General features: G+C 38.2%; 1 protein-coding gene across 1 annotated transcript in view; it reads left to right on the top strand.

Moving 5' to 3' along the window:
* Positions 1–20,349, top strand: part of MSH2 (MUTS homolog 2) — a 33,511-nt gene extending 13,162 nt beyond the window's left edge. Inside the window, 1 exon segment of the mRNA XM_090018470.1 lies at positions 20,027–20,349. Coding sequence (XP_089874596.1) covers positions 20,027–20,349 — 323 coding nt within the window.
* The last annotated feature ends 2,570 nt before the right edge of the window (positions 20,350–22,919 follow it).

Raw genomic sequence — 22,919 nt, 5'->3', positions numbered from 1 at the left:
GATCATAGACTTATCGAAGTAGTCGCTAGGTATCCATGAGCGGTAGATGGGGATGAAACATTTCTTTTATGTTTTTTATTTTATTGAACTCTTGATATGTAAGAATAATGTAGCATGTGAGAACTTTTTTATTATGAAACTATAGTGTTTTAAGAAAAAAATTTATGCCATAGTTTAATTGTGCTTACATTGTATGTTAGAAAATCGTGTGGGCCTATATACGTTGAACCATACATCGTAAGTTTGTTTTAGGTTCAGGCTCGGTTCATGTGGTCTAATCCGGATGAGCCCTGTGGTATCTCAAATGATATAAAATACTATGTGGAGAGACCTACCCTGTTTACAACTCTATAATGGGTTGAGTTGGAGATAGACTCCTAAATACATTAGGTTATGGTCCCCAAGCCTTATATAAAGGCCCTCCCTCTTCATATTCCTCATGAGTCAGAAAAAGATTGAGTCCCTTTCATCAGGTTTAGAGAAAAGAAAAATGACCAAATATATAGGTTTTGGAAGATCATACCCGTCAACGATCAACCAGAGCACTATGAATTCATATTCATGCACTTTCATTTTTTGTTTTATTCTGTTTATGATTTTAACGGTTTAACGAGAGCATGTTATTGATCCTATTTTAGTATTCAGTTGATTTATAATCCAACAATTGGTATCATAGCGCATGTTCTCGTTGAATCCTTAAAACATATGTTTTTTGTTTCTTTTCCTTCTTTCAGCGTTGATTTTGTTTTGGATCGGCGTCCAGGTGCAAAAAAAGGGGGGGTTCCCCCTTTATCGGATGGGCCCTTCGGATTGACTAGACAAAGGCAAAGTCGTTGGGCTCTTCCTCTTCGTCAGGCCAGACGGGAGGGCAGATCGACCCTCCCCCGTCTTCTTCTTGCTTTACCGAGAAGGTATCGCCATCTGGTTCATCATTCGGCTAACAACAGTTGAGGTTCCTCCTCCGTATTTGGGTTAGCCAGATGGGGTGTCACCTGTCCGGTTTTACCAGAAGGGTTTCGTCTGACCTCACTGCCTGATTGAAACCATGCTGCCCAGGTCGCCAGACGGGGAAAGGTTGGATACCTATTTAGACCCGGGTTTACCGGCATTCGGGGTCAATTTCGACCATTGCCGGATATGCTCGGCTCGTCGTCCGATCAGTCCATTTTGGGTTTCATCGGGTTTTACTTTCACCCTCCGTCGGCGGCAGTGAGTTTCTAGTTTCGGTCCCTCCGCCAGTGGATGTTCTTCGGCATTCTGTTCAGTCATCCGTCAGTGTGTATTGGAGTCCGTTATGGACCTCGAGTGGTTCAGTCAGGTGAGCAGACTGGTTTAGTCTTATGGGATCGCAGCGATCCGGGCGCGTTACCATTCGGGGATGGTTCGACGCACCATCAATTCTGTATATTATGAAAACCGGTTAGGCTGCCCGTCCCAGGCTGGTACGACCATTAGGCACGGGATATGGTGTTGAGCCAGCTCAGTTAATGGTTCAAGTGTTTTGGCTTTGTTCGGCAAAAATATATTTTTTAGGCAGTCTCAACCATTGCTGGGACTGGTTTGGTTCCTAGTAACTCCAGTCGGAACAGGGCGGTTCAGTGCCCATTAAGATGTTCCAGTTGGAACCGGTTCGACAACCTGTTTTTTTTATTGGTTTGGCTGCCCGTCCTAGGCTGGTTCGACCATTAGGCACGGGACATATTAACATTCTTTTACCAGGACACTGTGCAGAGCTGGTTCGATCGGTCGTGTCCATTGTTGGACTCAGGCCTCTATTGTGACCAGAATTGAGTTTGGTGACCGGTCGGGTCGAACTGGCTCAGTCTCGTTCGGTCATAGGGAGACTGATCGGTTCAGTCCCCATTTTGTTTTAGGGGACTGAACCAGGTCAAGATGCACCATTATGCGGGTCGGGTCTAGTTGAACTCAACCCGGCAGTGCAAGCTTGTACCCGGGTTTGGTTGGATCCGTGTGCATGCCTTATAAAAAAAATTTGAGGATTTTATAGGGTTATTCTGGAGCACATTATGGGTCACTTTGGTGGGTCAATATTTAGTTACTTTTCGACTCATATATGTTATTATGCTTGCCTTTTTTTTATGTGTACTTGTTGACATGCTTGAACATTGGTAGTGGTGAGTACTATGACAGATATGATGGATCAGGTGAACAACATCCATATCTTTTTGCTAAATTCTTAGAGGAATGTGAGATCATCCCTCAGTATACCATGTCAGGCACCCTTAGCGTGAATGGTATTCCTGAAAGACGAAACATGACTATTAAGGATATGGTAAGGAGTATGATTTCTCATTCTACCTTACCAGAGTCTCTCTGAGGAGAAGCATTAAAGACTGCAACCTATGTTTTGAACATGATACCCTCTAAAGCAGTAACCAAGACCCCATATGAATTATGGAAAAGCTGAAAGCTTAGCTTAAAATATTTTCATATTTGGGGATGTCCAGTTGAGGTCAGGCCATACAGGCCATATGAGAATAAACTGGATTCTAGAACGGTTAGCTACTATTTTATTGGGTATTCTAAAAGATCCAGGGGCTATAAGTTTTATGACCTAGTGAATAAGTTATTTTTCGAAACAAAAAATGCTTGTTTATTTGAGGGTGCTGAGTTTGGGGGGAGTGATAAAGTAAAAGACATTGCTTTTGAAGAGTCTCTTTCTCTTCCTACAGTTGTAGATAACAATGACCAGATTCCCATTCCTGACATTGTTCCTACAAATTCGGATCAAGGTAATGTTTCAGATCTCCTTATCCAAAATGAAGCTTTTACTCATGAAGTTTAAATTCAACAACCTCAAGAAACACCTCAAGAACCAGTGCCATTGAAGAAATCTAATAGAGAGAAAAGAAAGACAATTTTAGATGAATATATTGTCTTTCTATAAGAATATGAGGGTGATACTGGCCTAATAGAAGATGATCTAATCAACCTTCATCAAGTCATACAAAGTTCTAACTCTCAAAAGTGGATTGAAGCAATGCATGAGAAGCTTAAATCCATGAGTGACAATGACGTGTGGGGATCTTGTCTCATTACCTGAAGGTGTGAAACCTATCGGTTGCAAATAGATATTTAAAACCAAAAGAGATTCAAAGGGTAATGTGAAAATATATAAGGCCCGTCTTGTTGCAAAAGAGTTTACTCAAAGGGAATGTATTGACTATATAAAGACTTTCTCTCCGGTTTCTACGAAAGACTCTTTTAGGATTATGATGGCACTTGTGGCTTATTATGATTTAGAGCTACAACAGATGGATGTTAAAACTGCATTCCTTAATGGGGATATCGATGAGACAATATAAATGGTCCAACCAAAATATTTTGTCTCAGGCGATGCCAAGAAGATAGTTTGCAAACTAAAGTAATTCATCTATAGACTTAAGCAAGCTTCTCGTTAGTGGTATCATAAACTTCATCAAGTTGTCCTCTCATTTGGCTTTGAGATGAATGTGATTGATGAATGCATATACCATAAGTTCAGTGGGAGTAAATTCATTTTTCTGGTTTTGTATGTGGATGGTATATTGCTTGCCAATAATGATATAGGCATACTGCACGAAACCAAGAGATTTTTGACAAAGAAATTTGAAATGAAAGATCTTGGGGATGCCTTTTTTGTATTAGGAATCCAAATACATTGAGACCGTTCTTGGGGTATTCTTGGATTATCACAAAAGAGCTATATCGAAAGGATTCTGAAAAGGTATGGCATGAAGGATTGCATACCAGGGGATACTTCCGTTACTAAATGAGACAAGTTTAGTCTCACCCAGTGCCCCAAACATCAGTATGAAATTAAGGCTATGGAACAGATTTCCTATGCATCTGCGGTGGGGAGTCTCATGTATGCTCAGGTATGTACATATTCAGATTTAGCGTACATTATTGGGATGCTAGGCATATATCTTAGTAACCTAGGTATGGATCATTGGAAAGCAGCCAAACGGGTTTTGCGGCATTTACAAAGAACAAAAGGTTACATGCTCACATACAGGAAGTCAGATTAGTTGGAGATCATTGCGGGATGCTAAGATTGTTGCAAATCCACATCATGCTATGTTTTTTTGTTGGTTGAGAGCTATTTTTCGGAGTGCCAAGGTGACACTCATTGCTTCTTCCACCATGGCAGCAGAATTTGTGGCTTGTTATGAAACATCCAATCATGGGATATGGCTACGTAATTTTGTCACTGGGCTGCAGATTTTGAATAATGTCGAAAGACCGCTAAAGTTATTTTATGACAACAATTCAGCAGTGCTATATTTCAATAACAATAGGAGCTCATTGAAGTCAAAGCATATTGACATTAAGTTTCTTGTTGTTAAAGAAAGAGTACAGAATGGTCAGATATCGATAGAACATATTGGCACAAACTCCATGATTATTGATCCGCTTACTAGAGGTTTGCCTCTCAAGGTTTTTCATGAGAAGACTGCTCACATGGGTGTTTTATCATTTTATGATATGCTGGTTTAGTGGGAGTTTATATTCGGACGATCTATGATATAATAAAGTTCATTTTTACCACTTTGATATAAAGTTAAAGTTTTAGTGACATTTTGTATTCATTATGTTGTGATCTCACTAAAGTTTTTAGGAAGGACTAGTTGGAAATAGGCATGTTTGATCACATTGCATGTAATTTCCATGCTTCACATCCATGCTTGATCCATGTCATTTGGTTGTGTCAATATACATGATCATTGATGGGTCCAATTATGTTATTTGTAATGAAGACCACTTTGGTTTTATATTGAGATGATCAATGAACCAGATTGGTAGAGATATCAATTGATAAGACAATATTTTTGAGCTCATAAGGTTACAATGTGTGATTATAAGGTTACGTATGTGGCCCAAGTGGGAGATTGTTAGAAAATCGTGTGGGCCTACATACATTGAACCACACATCGTAAGTCTGTCTTAGGTTCAGGCTCAGTTCATGTGGTCTAATCTGGATGGGCCCTGTGGTATCTCAAATGGTATGAAAGACTATGTGAAGAGACCTGCACTGTCTACAACTCTATAATGGGTTGAGTTGGAGATAGACTCCTAAATACATTAGGTTATAGTCCCCAAGCCTTATATAAAGGCCCTCTCTCTTCAAATTCCCCATAAGTCAGAAATATGACAGGGATAAACTAAACATGATGATGAAGACTTTTTTTTTTATGGATCAGAAAAATCATCTCCGGTTAGAGAGATATGATTCTGACAAGATGCACATGATTCTGGCCAATGCCTGACGATTCAAGAAAAGTAGATTCTGGTTTTGGGTTAAAATAAAACAATAAATAGTCAATAAAAATCACAAAAATCACACGACAGAAATTAAACATGCAGACGGATCAATCACTTTTTACAGATCGAAAATATAATCTCTGGTTAGGGAGATATCACTTCGGCAAGATGATCTTGGATCTGAACTGTGTCTGACGATTCGAGAAAAGCATGCTCTAATTTCGGATAAAAATAAAATAGTAAACGACCGTCAAAAATCACAAAAATAACATAGGAGAAACTAGATACGTAGACGAAGATGTCATTTTTTATGAATATGAAATACGATCTTTGGTTAGGGAGATATGAGTCTGACATGTTGCTCCTGATTTTGCACAACGTTTTGATAGTACAAAAAATAGGTTTCGGTAATTGAATTTATAAACGGGTCAAATGACATTGGAAAAATATGAAATTTTTACTGGATCACGTAGACATATGCATGAATATTTCATAAAAATTGCAGTTTGAAATAATAAATATTAATATACAAAACAACATTGTAAACAAGAGGTCCAGAATTGAATATTTCAATGTGTAAACCCTAGAACATGAAAAACCCTAATTTATGCATGCATGAGCAATAAAACGTGGGATCAAGTGTTTTTTATCATGCTTGAACATATGAATGATGAAAAATAGCATAAACACATAAAGAATAAACAGAAAGAATCAATGGAGCATGGATTTGATTTCATATAGCCGATTGAAAGAAGGATTCAATCAATGGGAGCTTGAATCACCTTCTTTCTTATGGCTAAAATAAAATAAAACATTCAAGTGCAAGATTCATAAAAAAAAACATAAAAAGATTAGTTCTCATGCATATGGTCATGTTCTTGATTCTACCATATGAAAATCATAAAAAAAATAAAAGAAGAAAGCAACAAAATAAAAGGCGGCAATATAAAAAAAGAAAGGTTCTGAATGATCATACCCATCAACGATCAACCAGAGCATTGTGAATTTAGCTACGCTATCATTTTTGGTTTTATTCTGTTTATGATTTCAACGGTTTAGCGAGAGCATGTTATCGATCTTGTTTTAGTATTCGGTAGATTTATAATCCAACACTGTATTCTTCCTTATGGAAAGTAATACCTACTAATAGACTCAAGAGGTCCCAGATCAGCGTCTTACATGTGAAAGCTGCTGGGCTTTGATCCATTTGTGGGTCTAAGTTGGTATCTATATATGTTATGGTTGGCTAACAATGCCGCTTAGTAATTTCATGAAAATATGGTTTTGAACTATAATGTAAATCAAATGACTATATCACTGGCAGTCTGGGTCTGCATTTCATTCAGAAAACTAGCCCACAGATTTGGGAGCAGCCAGTGAGGGGCCCACTGATCTATTTCACCCAAGGTGCTAACTCACATGAACATGGATACGGATTCAAAACCGATACGAGTCATGGATTGGGATTCTACCACCTCAACATGATAGTCTGAAGGTCTATCTGTGACCAGATGCAGGTCTTGTTAGAAAACAGGTTCCAACCTGTTGGTCGAATCAAACAGTGAGACCTGGATTTTCAAGGGTTTTGGACAAAAAGAAAAGAAAAGAGTGCATCAATAGCAGTTTGTTTCCCAAAAGGACATTACCAAGAATATTGATACGATTGGGCAAGGCAATTTTCAAGAAGAAAAAGGTTTTGTTTATATAATATCTAATTCATTGCATATTATCATATTCTAAATAATACGGCCTTATTGCCCGCAAGAGCTCCCTATACTTGGCTAGGTAAGTCATCTCAAGGCGTTTAAGGTAAAGGACATCATGAGTTCCATACCTAGAGTGTGCATCTCTTGCTGCAGGGTCAAAACCAATGTGAAACTATTCCTGGTTAGCAGCGGGAAAGCACCTAAGGAGTTTTACACGATATTGAAATATATAAATATAAATATATAAGGTTCATATTTAATACGTAGGTACAATCTAGTTGAATTCTCATGATGCAAGTTGTTTTAACTCAATCTAACCCCTTAGATGTGTTTAACATGCTTGAATTAGCGGGGAACAACCCTGGATCATGTTTTTCCATAAAAAAAAACATGTTTTTTGAGTTGAAAAAAATCAGTGTATTTTATAAAATATTGATTTTTGCATTGCTTAAAAAACTAGTACACAGGTCAGATTCCTGAGATTCTAAAGTCGCTTTCCACAAAAAACATGTAGATTATATCCATGTAGTCACTTAAATAAGAATGTGTAAAAACTAAAAAAATGAAAGTTGCTAAGTCGTTTGCACATACAAAAGATTGTAACAACAATTAACCTGTATATATATATATATATATATATATATATATATATATATATATATATATATATATATATATATATATAAAGTGATAGCTGTGCAACTCTTAGGTGCATAACTATCGTTCAGACTCCGCTGGCCGTCCATCGCGGTGGGCCAGCGCAAAAAGCACAAAAAAACAAAGTTTTTTTGCTTTTTTGACATTTAGGCGATTTTTCACTGCATCTACAGGTCCCAGCAAAAAATTGAGACCTTTAGCGCAATAAAAAGCCTGTCACTAAAGGCCTCAATTTCTGCTGTGGCCTTTAATGACAGATTTCTGACTGCCTTTAAATCCCAAAAAGCAAAAAAAACTTGATTTTAGCGAGTTTTTCTGCATTTTTTTTGTGTGACCATCCATCACGCCTAAGATGGATGACTAGTATTGGTATATATATATGGGAATGAAAACCTACTCAATGGCCTAAACCTACCCACTAAAAATCATTTATCAGATTTTTGATGTTTTTTCAAAGTTCTGATGTTCCAAATGTGATCTATGCATTTGTTTTTATAGGAATCAATTCTTGGAGCATTTGATTCGGATGCATGGATATTTTTTTATAAGGTTTCAAAAAACTAACAGCCTACAATTTCATAAATTTTTGAAGTTTGAAATACCATTTTTTCCATCGAAAATGCATGATCCAGGTATCTATTTCTAGTAAATCAATCATGCTGTAAGGTCAGAATTTAAAAAAATACCAAAAATCCAATAAATATTTCTTATTGGGTAGGTTTGAGAGGTTTTCTATTGAATAGGTTTTCATTTCCCGATATATATATATATATATATATATATATAAAGAGCACTTGGTCTTGTAAGACCGGGATACTAGCAACTAATTTGTTTGCACAAAAAAAGTTATATATAAAATATAATAATAAAAATAAATAAATAAATAATTTAAATACATATGCAAGTGTGTCAAAATTATCAAATCTATATTTACACATGACAAGATAAATACACGGGTTACGATAAACCCTTCTTACTGTGCTTGATGTTTTAGATAAAAGAGGGCGACCTGTGCTTACAGTAAACCTCATTTACCACCCTTGCAGTAAAGAAAGATAACTGGTGCTGGTTACACTAAATCAATCACGTATCACCCTAACTTTCAAGCATTCACCCATGACGTGGTTGGTACCTATAAAATAAGAAGGCAAGAAGCATTGGGGTGGTTACATGTACATATGACATCTATCCAGCAAAAATAATATTCATGATCGAATAACTTCTATCATGGGATGCTAAACTTAAGAGAGCAACTTTATAAAAGGAAGAAGCTAGGTAAGTTTGAAAAAGAAAAAAAAAAGAACAAAGAAAAAAAATTAAGAAAATAAAAAAATAAGTTGCCAAAATGACAGTGTATTCAAAAGATCCCAAGAAGACAAAGATTAAATCAACTCTCAAGCCCTCATCTTTTTTATCTCTTTTTTCTTCTTTTTCTCACTTGTAATCAAAACTTTGATAATCAGAGGTTACTGTAAAGGTGAAGAGATAGCTAAATAAAGTTCAAAATTTTTATATCTCAATTTGAGTGTTAAAAAAATCAATGCTCCCGTTTGGCACACCCGATGAAACCTTTGCCTGCTTCTCAAACCCAAATGTATAAAGATCCATGAAGTTCATATCTGAATCTTAACTAAGTAATATCCAACCCAATTCTAATACTCTAATAGATAATATTAATAAGCCATTAACTGGTCATAGATGGGTGGATTGACTATGAAAAGTTCCAAGCAATATCTTAGACCCGTACGACAAGATTAGCAATGAGACCTATAGAAAACCAATCCAAGATCTTATTAATCTAGACTATGGGGGTTGAATCAGTTGACAAATCTCTAGTGGGCCACATGATGAGGGTCAAAAGCAAGTGAAATCAATCATCTAATCTAGGTGGGAAACAAAATAATCAAAGAGAAGCACATGCATTTTATCTTATTAGTCAAATATTGTTATTTTATTGAGAGAGAGAGAGAGAGAGAGAGAGAGAGAGAGAGAGAGAGAGAGAGAGAGTATGCATAACAAGTTCATTTTTTAAAATGGTTAGGGCCACAAAAACAAGATCTTGTATAGGTACATATAGGTACATCTGGCTACAGGTCCAGATCCAACAACTCAATTAAGGCCCACGTTCCACCTAATGTCATCTCCTCCACCACCCTCCAGCCAACCTTTCTCCAATATTTGGATCTAGAACTTTAGGAGTGAGAGCTGTATATAGAATGATCCAAATTTTCCACCAATTCAATGTGAAAGTCTGAAGATGGTCTGTCTGGGTCCAGATGCAGGTCTTGCTAGGAAGCACCCTCCAACCTGTTGGCAGAACTAATATTTGAACCATGGTTTTCAAGGGTTTTGGTAAAAAAAAAAAAAAAATCTGCCTTAAGTTTTTTTTATTTTTATTTTTCAATAATATTACTGAGCACTCACAAGACCTCTGCACACTTGACTAGGTGGGTCAACTTAAGATATTTAAGCTGAAGGACATCAAGAGTTCAATACGGGGGGCGTACATCCCTTGCCACAAGGCCGAAGAAGCAGGCCCTAAAAGTGGGCCGGTGTCGGTTTTCCTGTGTTGTAAACCAAAAAAAGATAACATTAAGGAGCATATTATATTGATTAGTCAAAAGCAATCTCCAGAAGGTTTTGTTTATGTAAAGGTGGTACAATTATCATGTTGGTAAAAATCCAAAAAACATGATGCATATTATCATATTCCAAATAGCCAAAAAGGTGCTCTTAGAGCCTTTCTAGTAGGGATGGCAGTGGGGCGGGGCGGGGGACAAGGTTTCCACCCCCGCCCCGCCTCAAAATTTTATCCTCCACCCCTGCCCCGCCTCCGCGGCGGGGATGGATTTTATCCTCCACCCCCGCCTCCATCCCCGTTTCATACCCTTCATCCCCGGTCCAAACGGGGATGAGGCGGGGCGGGGCGGGGATATTGCGGGGAAAAGCGGTTGGGGCGGGGATTAGGCGGGGATCGTGGCGGGGCGGGGAAAAGTGCACGTCCACCCCCGCCCCGCCTCCTCGGCTGGGATGGATTTTATCCTCCACCCTCGCCTCCATTCCCGTTTCATACCCTTCATCCCCGGTCCAAACGGGGCGAGGCGGGGCAGGGCCCCGCTTTCCCCCGGTCCACTGCCATCCCTACTTCCTAGTGTGGTTTATGCTACCAAAATACTTTAGCTTCAAGCATTACTTTCATGACTATTCAAAGTCAACCCTTTTGTGGGTAGCATTATAAATGGATTTGGTCAGTGTCCAGTTACACATCATATAAGACTGAGATCCATGCCAGATAGGTTATGATTTCTATCCTAGTAGGGTTTGTATTTGGGTCGGCCATTTCTGAACAGGAACTGGATATGAATCTAACTTTACTAAAAAGTGACGGGGTGGAGAAGTGTAGGGATGATAGTGGACCGAGGCAGGGGCGGGGGATAAGGTCTCCACCCTCGCTCCGTCTCAAAATTCTACCCGCCATCCCTGCACGGGTTTTGATTTTAACTTTCATCCCCGTTTTATGTCCACCTCCGGTTTGAACGGGGCGAGGCGGGGCGAGACCCCGTTTCTCCTCGGTCCACTGCCATCTCTAAAGAAGGATCGGAGACAGGGCGAGGATCGAGGACTGGGACAGAGAGGGGCAGGGAAAAACTTTAGTTCATCCCCACCTCCATCCCCGCATGAGGTTTTGATTTTAACTTTCATCTCCCCCTCCATCTCCCTTTCATGTCGTCCATCCCCGATCCAAACAGGGCGAGGCGGGGCCCCGTTTTTCCCTGGCTCACTGACATCCCTAGAAAAGTGAGAAGAATGCACTTTGAGAATGAGAAGCACAAGAAGCAGAAGGGGAACCCGCTTTCTTTTTGTGGGAAGTACGCTTCCTATGTTACAAGAAACGCGCTTCTCACTCACTTCTCCTTCACTTTCTATTGCTTTGCACCCGCTTTTTTCTTGTTTTTTTATGTGTTCCCTAATAATGAATATTATTTTTTGCTTTTCATTTGTTTCCTATCGCTTCCCCTTGCTTTAGGTTTCCTTTTTTTCTTCTTATACGCTTCTGCAATCATTTCCAAAACGAATTTTAGATTCACACCTCTTTTTAACACTTGTCTTCACGCGTCACTTCCTGTATCCATTTCGTTATCTTGGTAATGATGATCATCTGAACTCGGTCTAGTAAGACATGGATACAAACGGTCAATCCAACCCACGATGTATCATGTATGAAGACCCATGAAGGTTGGATATGAACCTGGACTCAAATATATATCCAATCCAACAATATATATTCTAATGGATGTAGTCAACTTGGTACCTCACCAACAACTGGATCGCCCTGTATCAAACCCGCTATAACCTTTTTTTCCTTCATAAAATAAATATTTGGGCTCTAATACATGCGGCTACCTTTAAGAAACCATTTATTGCCTCATAGATGGGTGGGTTGACTATGAATAGTCTAAACAACATCTTAAACCAGTATAATAAGATTGGCAATGAGACCTGTAGGAAATCAAAGCAAGATGATGGCATAGTGGTTGAATCATTTAACAAGAAATTGGAAAACCTCACAATCTCTAAGTGGGACTTTATGATGAGGTCAAGTGCAAGTGAAAGAAATCATATAATCTAAGTGGGCCTTTCGCTTGCATTTGACCTCATCATAAAGGCTCTAAAATATCAGCGTTTTTCCCGCAAAAAAATACTGTTTCTACATCAATTTTGTGTAAAATAGGGATTTAGCGGCGGTTAGTGTAAAAAGGTTTTTTAATAAATCCAGGCATGTCTCCTGGGGGTGTTAGCGACGGTTTTGACAGCAACTAAAGCCCAGAAAACACGCTTAAATACATTTTTTTCCATTTTTGCGTGTTGGCTGTCCATCACACGCGATGATGGACGTCCACTGTCGTTCCACCCGCAGCTGAGCACCTAAGCAGCTACCACTTTATATATATATATATATATATATATATATATATATATATATATATATATATATATATATATATATATATATATATATATATATATATATATATATATATATATATGAACGACCAAAACACTAGATACGCATCCAACGTTCGTCTAATGGAATTAGTGACGGTTGCGGTCACCCAAGTGTTATTTTTCGCTTTAAAAAATGTCTGCCATTGATCTGTGAGCAATTATCGGCTGACTTTTATCCGATAACAATAGACGATTTGCTCGTCCACTGTTATTATATATATATATATATATATATATATATATATATAGAGAGAGAGAGAGAGAGAGAGAGAGAAAGAGAGAGAGCCGAAAAGCGATCAACGTTACTTAAAAGTGAAACTCAACAAAGCGTTGAGACCCACAAGCACAAACACAACAGCATAACATGAGAACACCAATAACACAAAACAGAACACTCATAGAGGACCACAAACATCTATATGAGGATCGGTTTGTGGCAGAGGCAGGTCTTTGAGATATATGCGTAAGATAGCATACACATCAGCCAAGACCCTATGGGTCAAACGGTTAAGGTTGAACATGACATCCCGAAAAGTAGCATCATTTCTGGCCATCCATATGAACCACCACACTGTAAACAACCAAAACTCTCCAAATAATCCTCCACTTCTTTTCGCGTCTACTTATAGCAGGGTCGAAGATAAGATCTAACGCAAAGCAACCCTCCCGCACAACAACTGATGGAGCCCTCCAAGTTTTAGAAAACAATTCTTGAAACACTTCACACGACCAGAAAAGGTGTTGTGTAGTTTCTTCAACCTGTCGACAAAGCACACACCAAAAAATAAGTTTTATGATATATATATATATATATATATATATATATAGAGAGAGAGAGAGAGAGAGAGAGAGAGAGAGAGAGAGAGAGAACTGAACATATTAGGTCCCATTTCTCGTTCTGCCCTATAGTTTTGAAGTGTTTTATGATAGATCTGAACCATTCCATGTGTTTAACATGCTCGATTTAGTGAGCTGGATCATATTTGACGAAAAAATAAGTTTTTATGAGAAAAAAAACGGATACTTTCGTAACCATTGATTTTGGATCACTGAAAGAACTTGTTAGATTCCATGATCCAAAAGCCAGTTCCCACTAAACAAAACCTGTAGAACAGATCTATAGTGTTAGATGTGAGAAAAAATGTCAAAAAACCATGATATTTGAGGGGGTAGAACGGGGCAAAACGAGAAGGTAAGCGCAGAAAGAGTGTATTACTCTCTCTCTCTCTCTCTCTCTCTCTCTCTATATATATATATATATATATATATATATATATATATATATATATATATATATACCCAAATATAACCCGAACCCAAATAGTTATTTAGGTGGGTTTGGATGCCCAAGCCAATGACAACCCTACTAGTTTGTAATTTTCTCATTTTTGTGGATGCCTGGTTAGAACAGTAGGATAGAATGATTAGTTGTATACATAAATAAAGCCAATTTTTCTTTTCTGCCACATGTACCAAGTTGGGGTGCTTTAGATCACCAGGAGAAGGAGACTTTGGGGAAAACGTATGATACCTTACCACGTGGCTGCAACATTTGATGAGGTCGTTTTTTAAGACCAAATTAAGCCATCAAGTATGATTTTCTATGGGCACATTTGTTTCTTTCCCATGGAAAAGAACGCGCTTTCATGTAAAATAGCATGACTTTTAAAAAGTCATGGTAGTAAGGCCTTCCCACGAAAGTTCTTTCATACAGAAGATGTGAATGACTTTTCGTAAAATGTTGGGGTCCGCTTGGGCTAACGTGGACTTTTTTTTATATACTTTTTTGAGTGTTTGTTTCAGTGGAAAATGAGTATCAACATGGCACTTTTCTATAAAAGTTTCTTCAAATAAACTGGGAAAAGTGACGCAAAATGAAAAATCCATACTTATTTTTCTGATCCTTTCAAACAAGATCGACTTTTTTGCTGAGAGAGTTTTTCTTAAAAAGTACATTTTTTGATAGAAAATATTCCTCGACCAGGGGAGGGGGGAGAATGTCTTTTATCAAGACAAAATTTATTTTACACTCTCCACCACCCATCTCACCACCCACCATCTTACCATCGACATCCATCTCACCACCACCATCCTCCTCTCTTATTTTTCACATTTGCTCACTCTGTTTTTCTTATGCTAAACAAACAAGCAAAAAACTTTCTTTTGCAAAACTTTTCATATAAAAAAACTATCACAGGCAAAACTTTCTTTTAGAGTTTTTCTCTCTACCAAACGTGCCCTTGAGTTGGACCCCCTTGAAAAAAAGGGGGTAGTTGCCTCTGTTTATGAACTTGTTTTCTTTTTGTAATAAACCGTTGGATAGAGAAGACTGCTTTGATCTACTCTCATGGAATACAGATGGCTGACTAAACTATTGAAATGGCCATACTTGTTAAAAGCTGTGTCACAAAGATACGTGCACACGAGGACACAAGATCGGGGTTCGACTCACAAGTTAAAAAATAGGACACGAGGCAATGGGAAATTTTAAATTTTAATCAACAAAAATATTGTATAATATTTTAATATTGGAAAGCATTTTTATTGAAATATTAACAAAAAAAAAACATCAAAAATATTAAGATGATGACCGTACGAATATGTGACTCTGAATCAGGGTGCCCGAAAACAGATGACTCTTTTTACTGTGGGCTCCACTTTCAAATGTAGAGCATTGCAATGAAGAATGGACTTATATTGGAGAGTTGAAGGGGGGGAGAGGGGAGGGTTTTTCTTACATTGGACTAAAAATGAGAGGCTCAAGCCTAAAGGGGTTGCATATGGCTTGAAGCAAACACATGTCCAGAATTTTAGTGATAAATGTCGGCAGGAAGAAGCATTGGTACAAGCAACCACCCACTCCTCCAATGGTCAAAGAAGAGAGAGAGAGAGAGATTAGTGTGGAAATGACAACCTTTTGGGTATAATCTCAATCTCAAAAACTTGTGATTACCAAGGTTGAGAAAAAGAAAGGCATGTGGATGAGTGAATATGTGAGCGTTTTTAGAGAGAGAGAGAGAGATTGTGGACATGGATCCGACCTTTAGAGACCAAATACGAAATGGGGTCCAGTGAATGAAGATTGGATCTCAACATTCATGGCCATTTCTGACCCAATCTTTTATTGGATGTACATCCAGGAAACCAATAAGATTATTAGACCAATCAAATGTCTAGTTCTGGTCTGCATAAGATATTTTGGTACTTCATATATGAATACACAGTGGAGAGAGAGAGAGAGAGAGAGAGAGAGAGAGAGAGAGAGAGAGCTCAGCTTGCCATACAAACTAGATGAATTTGGCTCATTGAACTCTGGCTTGCCATGAACTTGAGCTAAGCTCAGCTTGCCATACAAACTAGATGAGCTTGAACACCTTTTGTTCGGTAAAGTTGGGCCTTTACAAGATGATACAAATTTTTTAAAGTATAAAAAAAATCTTTAGAGGATATGTGAAATCTAATAAACGGCATTTCTTCCTTATCAAACATCATCATCATTGCCATAATCAGATCCATGGCTGGCTTGGGTCATCGTCCGTGTGAAGTGGTGTGGAAAACCATGTTCACGTTATATTCGAACATACACCCAATTTTAAAATCCCCCTCTGGTGAACCCTTTTAAATCAGTCCCACATATCCTCATTTTATGCTTTCTCATAGAAACAACCAACATCGCTAGTGTGGACTCTTCTTTACGTTCCCTTCATTAATTGCCCAACATGATCAAGTCCATGTTGATGATGAATGATTTACAACCAGGACCACTTGTAAGGCTTGGAAAGAAAACAACATGAACATTTAGGAAATGGGCCCCACTTGCCGACCTATATTTCAGGTTTGACTGGGAAAGCTCAACATTCATCTTGATGACCAACTTCCATGGTATTGGCAATTCAGACCAACTCATACATTGAAAGCCAGAGCAGCAGGGGACAACCAAATCTCTCTCTCTCTCTCTCTCTCTCTCTCTTTCTATATATATATATATATATATATATATATATATATATATATATATATATATATATATATATATATATATATATATATATATATATATATATATATATATATATATATATATATATATATATATATATATATATGAGAACTAGAATATGAATCCATTTTTCATGGATTTGTTTCAATTTTCTTCTTAAATTTGATTGCATGGATACAATCAACATACTTGGTTTTAAAGAGATTGGCTCTTGAATATTGTGATGCATAAGCAGGATTTTTTTAATGCTTGAAAATAGATGACTCAAAACTTTCACAAAATTCTAGCATCCAAAGTTATGATTCAAAGTTTGTTTATTACTAAATCGAGCAGAATACATCCACGAGGTAAGATTGAGTCAAAACTACTTGAATATATATATATATATATATATATATATATATATATATATATGCTTCCATGGTCATACCATACCATCATAACTTAACACTTAATTTACATAGATCTAAGCTTCAAATGCAAAATCTAACCTTTGGATCATATTTAACATGTTTTATTTACTATTTTCATGTATTAAAATCTGTCCCATAGGTTTTAAGTGTTTTATGATAAATCTGAACTGTTAGATGTGTTTTAGCATGCTCGATTTAGTGGGAATTGACTCTTGGATCATGTTTTTTTCGACGAAAAAATATATTTTTTTTAGCAAGAAAAAATATGTTTTTTCATTGATTTTCGATCAATGAAAAAACCTGTATACAAGACCGATTCCGGCAATCCAAAAGCCGGTTCCTACTACACAAAATCTATAGATCACATCTATGATGTTAGATGTAAAAAAAAATACTTAGCAAGGGCCTAGCGAGACCTAACAAAAAAGGTCTAAGGAACACATTACTCTCTCTCTCTCTCTCTCTCTATATATATATATATATATATATTGGATAGGTGCTTGACTCTTTTTGTGTCTACCACAGGTGGATAAGAATTGTTTTTTCAAAAATCTGATCAATTCGCTAGGAAATCACACTTGGATCATTCTCTCCAGTTCTACGAAGGTGCAGCATCCACACAACCACACGTGCAGATCCCTGATGATTACAAGGGTTATAATGTTAGATTTGGTTCTCATCAACTGCTTGTAATTAAAAAGAAAGGACTTCAACCAACGATCCGCTTGTCTGGTAGGAGCAGCTAGTGCACGTCACCTTGTGTGTGAGATTGCAAGTTCGAATCCCAACGGTATCGTTGTATAACTGGTAGGGGTCGGCCTAACCCCAGTTTGCCTGTAAAAAAAAAAGGAATTCAAGTGAGTTTCATTTCATTTAAGACAATTTGTTTAATCATACAAAATTTAAATCATAGTTGTATTATTGTGGGATGTCAACGGGTCATGTTTACCCGAACCTGACCTGAATCAAACCCCATAGGGTTCGGGTATGATGATAAATAAAAAGACTCGATTAAGACCCAGGTCCAGACCCAAAGCTCCGATTAATACATGGACCCGGGTATAGTTTGTGAAATTTTATACCAGACTCGGACCTGACCCGGGTTCCAATTAACATCCCCAAATTTTCAATTTAAAAATAATAAAAAAACATGGTTTTACCCAGGTTTGGTTCATGTAGTTCTTATCGGATCCGGGTATGGTTTTCTTATAGTGGACCCGATTAGACACGGGTTCAGATCTGATACCATACCCAAAAATCTGGTGCAAGTCTGCTTCCATCTGGGTCCGAACCAAACCCGACCCGATGACACTCCTAGTATTATTGCACGGCCCCGCGCGCTCGCTTACATACACACGCACGGACACTGATGTCTCTTAAGTGCCCAACTAAAAGAAGTGTCCATCATTTGGTGTCTGTGTGACAGCCAATTAATAGCCTTTATCAAACGCCAATTCATACATTAATATCAGTGTCTCTAAGGCTTTCAATGACGTGGGTCATTTGAAGCAAGTAGCCATTTATAAATTGTAATCTTAACCTAATTTCTGGTGAGAAATTATGAGAAGAGGAAATCTAACACACCATATACTGTTTGATATCAATAACTTTTTAATGCTTTCCTTTTTTCACAATACAGTTAATTCATGATTGAACTCGAATACAATGAGAACTGTTAGATTTCACTCTTCAAACAGCACTTATGAATGACAATATTATATTACCATTAATTTCTGTAACAGCCACGTGGTTGACATAGGAGTAGGAATGGAAAGGATGAGTACCAAGAGTCAACCCTACCAACAGGGTCATTTTGGTCAATTCCTAACCAATCATGATGTCATTGGATTAGGGCTGTCAATGGGTCGGGCATCCGACTCATCAAGATGTATCCAAACCTACACAAATAACTAGTTGCTGGATTCGGGTTTTGTCAGGTCAAGAAAATGAAATCCCAAACCTGGATCCAAAGGGGCTTATTTGCATAAAAGAAAACATATAAAATGCTCGGGTTGGATATCTAACAAAAACCATAACTCATAACCAACCTGCATATTACTCGGGTTGGGTTCAGGTCTCGAGTAATATTCAGATCAGCATTTTTTTTAATGCCTATACTCGGTTTGTGTCAGGTGGAGTACTTGATGCAGATCCGACCCATTGTCAGATCACCTAAACAAGATTACTGATCTAGAGCCATGTATAACACCGACACTATATCTTTAATGGCATTTACAACAGTGCAAACATCCATCCAACTGGTCTCTAATACACGGAAGCCATGCCTCTAATACACAAATTTTTTTAGGACCCACAAAAATCAAGCCCAAGATTCAAGTGGGTGGTCCCACCAATCCACCTATTTCTCAGGATCCAGGGGCCATATGGCACACACCATCCAACAGTGGTATATATATATGTGGATTCATAGGGTTATTGCCCTACAAATTGCTCAATGGATATTGATGTTGGTATCATGTAAACAAAAGGGTAGTTGCAACTTGTAATCTTAAACAACTCCCAAGCCATTCCAAACCATAATATTTATTGTTGAGGTAAAGTTTGGAGGAAGTTTTAACAAGATTTAATTTTTACTTGAAGATCAAGGAAATGTTGGGAAGGTTGGAGAAGGGGGCAGGACTAAGCTGGCTCCCCGCTTCTCTCTCCGCATCAGCTGGGAGAAACAACTCAAGGCTCAATTAAATTAGCACAAAAAGTGAGTCAAAACCCAAGCAAACACTCAACACTCGTTGAATTTCTACTCCCCATTTCATGATCTCCTCGCTTTAAGAAAGCAGAGAGAGAGAGAGAGAGAGAGAGAGAGAGAGAGAGAGAGAGAGAGAGAGAGAGAGAGGTCTCATTTGCTAGTTCTCATGTGTCTCTCTTGTCATATTTTGGTTGTTGGTGTTATTCAATCCAAAGCTCTGCTGATTGCCAAGTGCAGAAGAAGCCATTCAAGCCTTGCATTCTTCTGCTAGGGACAGAAGTGAAGATGAGGATGACACATGTTGTGGGGATGGTCATATGGGTATCTGTCATTCTGGCTCTGTTGGTTCATGGGTGCAACATGTTGAAGAGAAGCAGGCACAGCCTCTCTCCTGCTCTTCTCCATAGGAAGATGTTGGTGAACGCCAATTTTTCTTCTTGGGAAGCGATCGCACTGGCGAGGGAGAGGGCGAGGAAGAGATCACAGACAAGAATGAGTGCAAGATCAAGAGCTAGGGGGGATCCGGTCGTCGATCCGAGGTATGGCGTGGATAAGAGACTTGTTCCAACTGGGCCTAATCCATTGCACCACTGAAGGATCAACTGCTGAAGTTCAGGGAATTGGACTTGGTAAGCTAAATTTTGCAAGTTATAAGCCTCATCTTCAGGGATATTGGGCTCAATTGAAGCAGAGGACGAGGGGGAGGTGGGGAGTGGCAACATGGATAATTCATGAACGTGTATGTTACAATTATATGAATTTGTATACAATTTTTTTTTTCACATTTCAAGTATTTGGTATATGGCAATCATCTTCTGTAAGATTATCAAATCCTGCTAAAATTCTGATCAAGTTGGAATAACCTTGCTGTATTTTGGCAACCACTAGAAAAAAAAGATCTCAACTTCGACTTTCTCCTTGCTTTCTCCTTAGGACAATGACCTTGAGACTTGCGTTTGAGGGGCTTCCTTTTACTATTATACATGGAGTAGCTACAACGGCACGGCACCTCTCATATAAGCCACAATGATTAAACTAACTAAACATAAATAATATATATATATATATATATATATATATATATATATATATATATATATATATATATATATATATATATATATATGATTTTTTGATATATCGAGGAGTTTGACTTTAAGGGAGAAATGGTGGTGCTTCACTCAATGGCAATAGAAAGTATGTTGTGGAATAGAAAAGATGCACCGTGAGGGGTCATTTTTCTCCCAGAGGTCATGCTTTTCTTTGTTGATTTTAACTTTTTTTAACTTTTCATATTTTTCAATGGGTGCATCTTTTAGTAGGTTTTATTGGTTCCATGAGGCTGGTGGCAACTACTCCACAAAGGATGTGTGTGTGAGAGAGAGAGAGAGAGAGAGAGAGAGAGAGAGAGAGAGAGAGAGTAGTGGTCCTTGGTTTTGAAGATAAAAATGATTATTTTGCATTTTAACTCCCATCAGGCTGCAAAAAAATACAACAAACTCCTGGCCCATTTGGCTTTTCAAGCCCATGACGTGGAGGTAAGCCAATCACAAACATTTCTTAACTTTTTTCTGTTTCAAGTTGGCTTTTTTCTCAACCAGATTGTGTAAGCAAAAGGAACTCAGGTTCTAGGCTTCCGTGGGATGTCCGGAGGCCCTGGACGTCTTCAGTTCGATTTCCCCTGAATCAAAACCCATGACAGTAGGGATGCCAATAACTCAGATTTTATTCCACATCTGACCCAATTTGATTCTATTTAGTTGCATTTGGTAAGCCAAAACCATATCCGATTATAATGGAAAGCTATGTTTTTGAATTTTTGCTACAAAATCTGTTTAATATAAAAAAGTTGATCTGGTATGAGCTTTTCACCATGGGAGTCTGTTTAATCGACATCAGATTAGTTGGATGTGGCAATTGCCACATCTGATCCAAATCCTAACTGTTTACATCCCTACATGACGGGTATGGAGATGGGTCGGTTCACTCTCCCAAGGTTTACCACTATAGGATGGATCCAATTAGGACTCGATCCTGATGGACCTCTCATCAGCAAGAGAGAGAGAGAGAGAGAGAGAGAGAGAGAGGATCAACATTACCACTCATTAAGATCAACAAAATGTTGAACCCATGAACCGAACAATATAGAAAACAAAACTAAAAATATAGAAAAACAAAAGCTAAAGAAAAAAAGAAACTACAAACAGCTAGCAACAAACAACAAAGCAAAGCTCAACCAGGATCCGCTAGATTAGAAGAAACCACCGATGAGTGAACGTTGTTCGGACGAAAGGACAGGTCTCTAAGATGCATACGTAGAATCACATATACATCAACCAGGATTTTATGGACAAGATTATTAAGGATGATCGAAATTTGATGGAAAGTAGCATCATTGTGTGCCATCCAAACAAACCACCAAGTAATAAATAACCATGTCTTCCATATCAATCTCCACCGCTTGCATCGTCTAATTTCAATAGGGCCCAGGAGCAGATCAAGCACAAAAGACTCTTCTTTGAGAATTACGTTCGGAGATCTCCGTGTCCTATTAAATAGGGCCACAAAGATTGGGCAAGACCAGAATAAATGAAAAGTAGTTTCTTCAGCAGCTTGACAAAGCACACACCAACTTGGAAACTGAAAGCCCAACTTTTTTAAATAATTGTGAACCCTATCATGCAAAATTAACCAAGCCAAGACCTGAGATCTTGGGGAAGGGCCCTTACCCCATAACACACACTCAAGGAACCAATCTGCCCCCGGGGGGAGCAACGATCTATACACTTTGTGGGTATGGAACACACCATTTGGTGCAATCGCCCATTGCAACCACTGATCATAATTTTTCGCATCCCCAATTTGATCTCTGAAGAACGATAAGGCTCTCAGTCACATGCTTTGCAAGTGCGAGATCGTCAACCCCCGGGTTCCTTGATGAAAAAGAGATAAATCAGGAGCACCATATTTAGCATGAAGCAAATGAGCACATGGAGAACCTGATTGATGGGTCATCCAACATTGCTTGGTCACAAGAGCAATACTCCTCTGTCTTGGAGCAAAAATACCTAAGCCAACCATACGTCTAGGTAACACCATCATTTGCCAACCAACCAAATGACGCTTACTCTTAAGTTGACACCCAAACCAAAGAAAATCTGCCA

This window comes from Nuphar pumila, chromosome 10 (genome assembly GCF_984573655.1).
Source record: "Nuphar pumila chromosome 10, dmNupPumi1.hap1.1, whole genome shotgun sequence".
Taxonomy (NCBI): domain Eukaryota; kingdom Viridiplantae; phylum Streptophyta; class Magnoliopsida; order Nymphaeales; family Nymphaeaceae; genus Nuphar; species Nuphar pumila.
The sequence above is the reverse complement of the archived record's forward strand: the minus strand, read 5'-3'. Positions and strand labels throughout refer to the sequence as shown.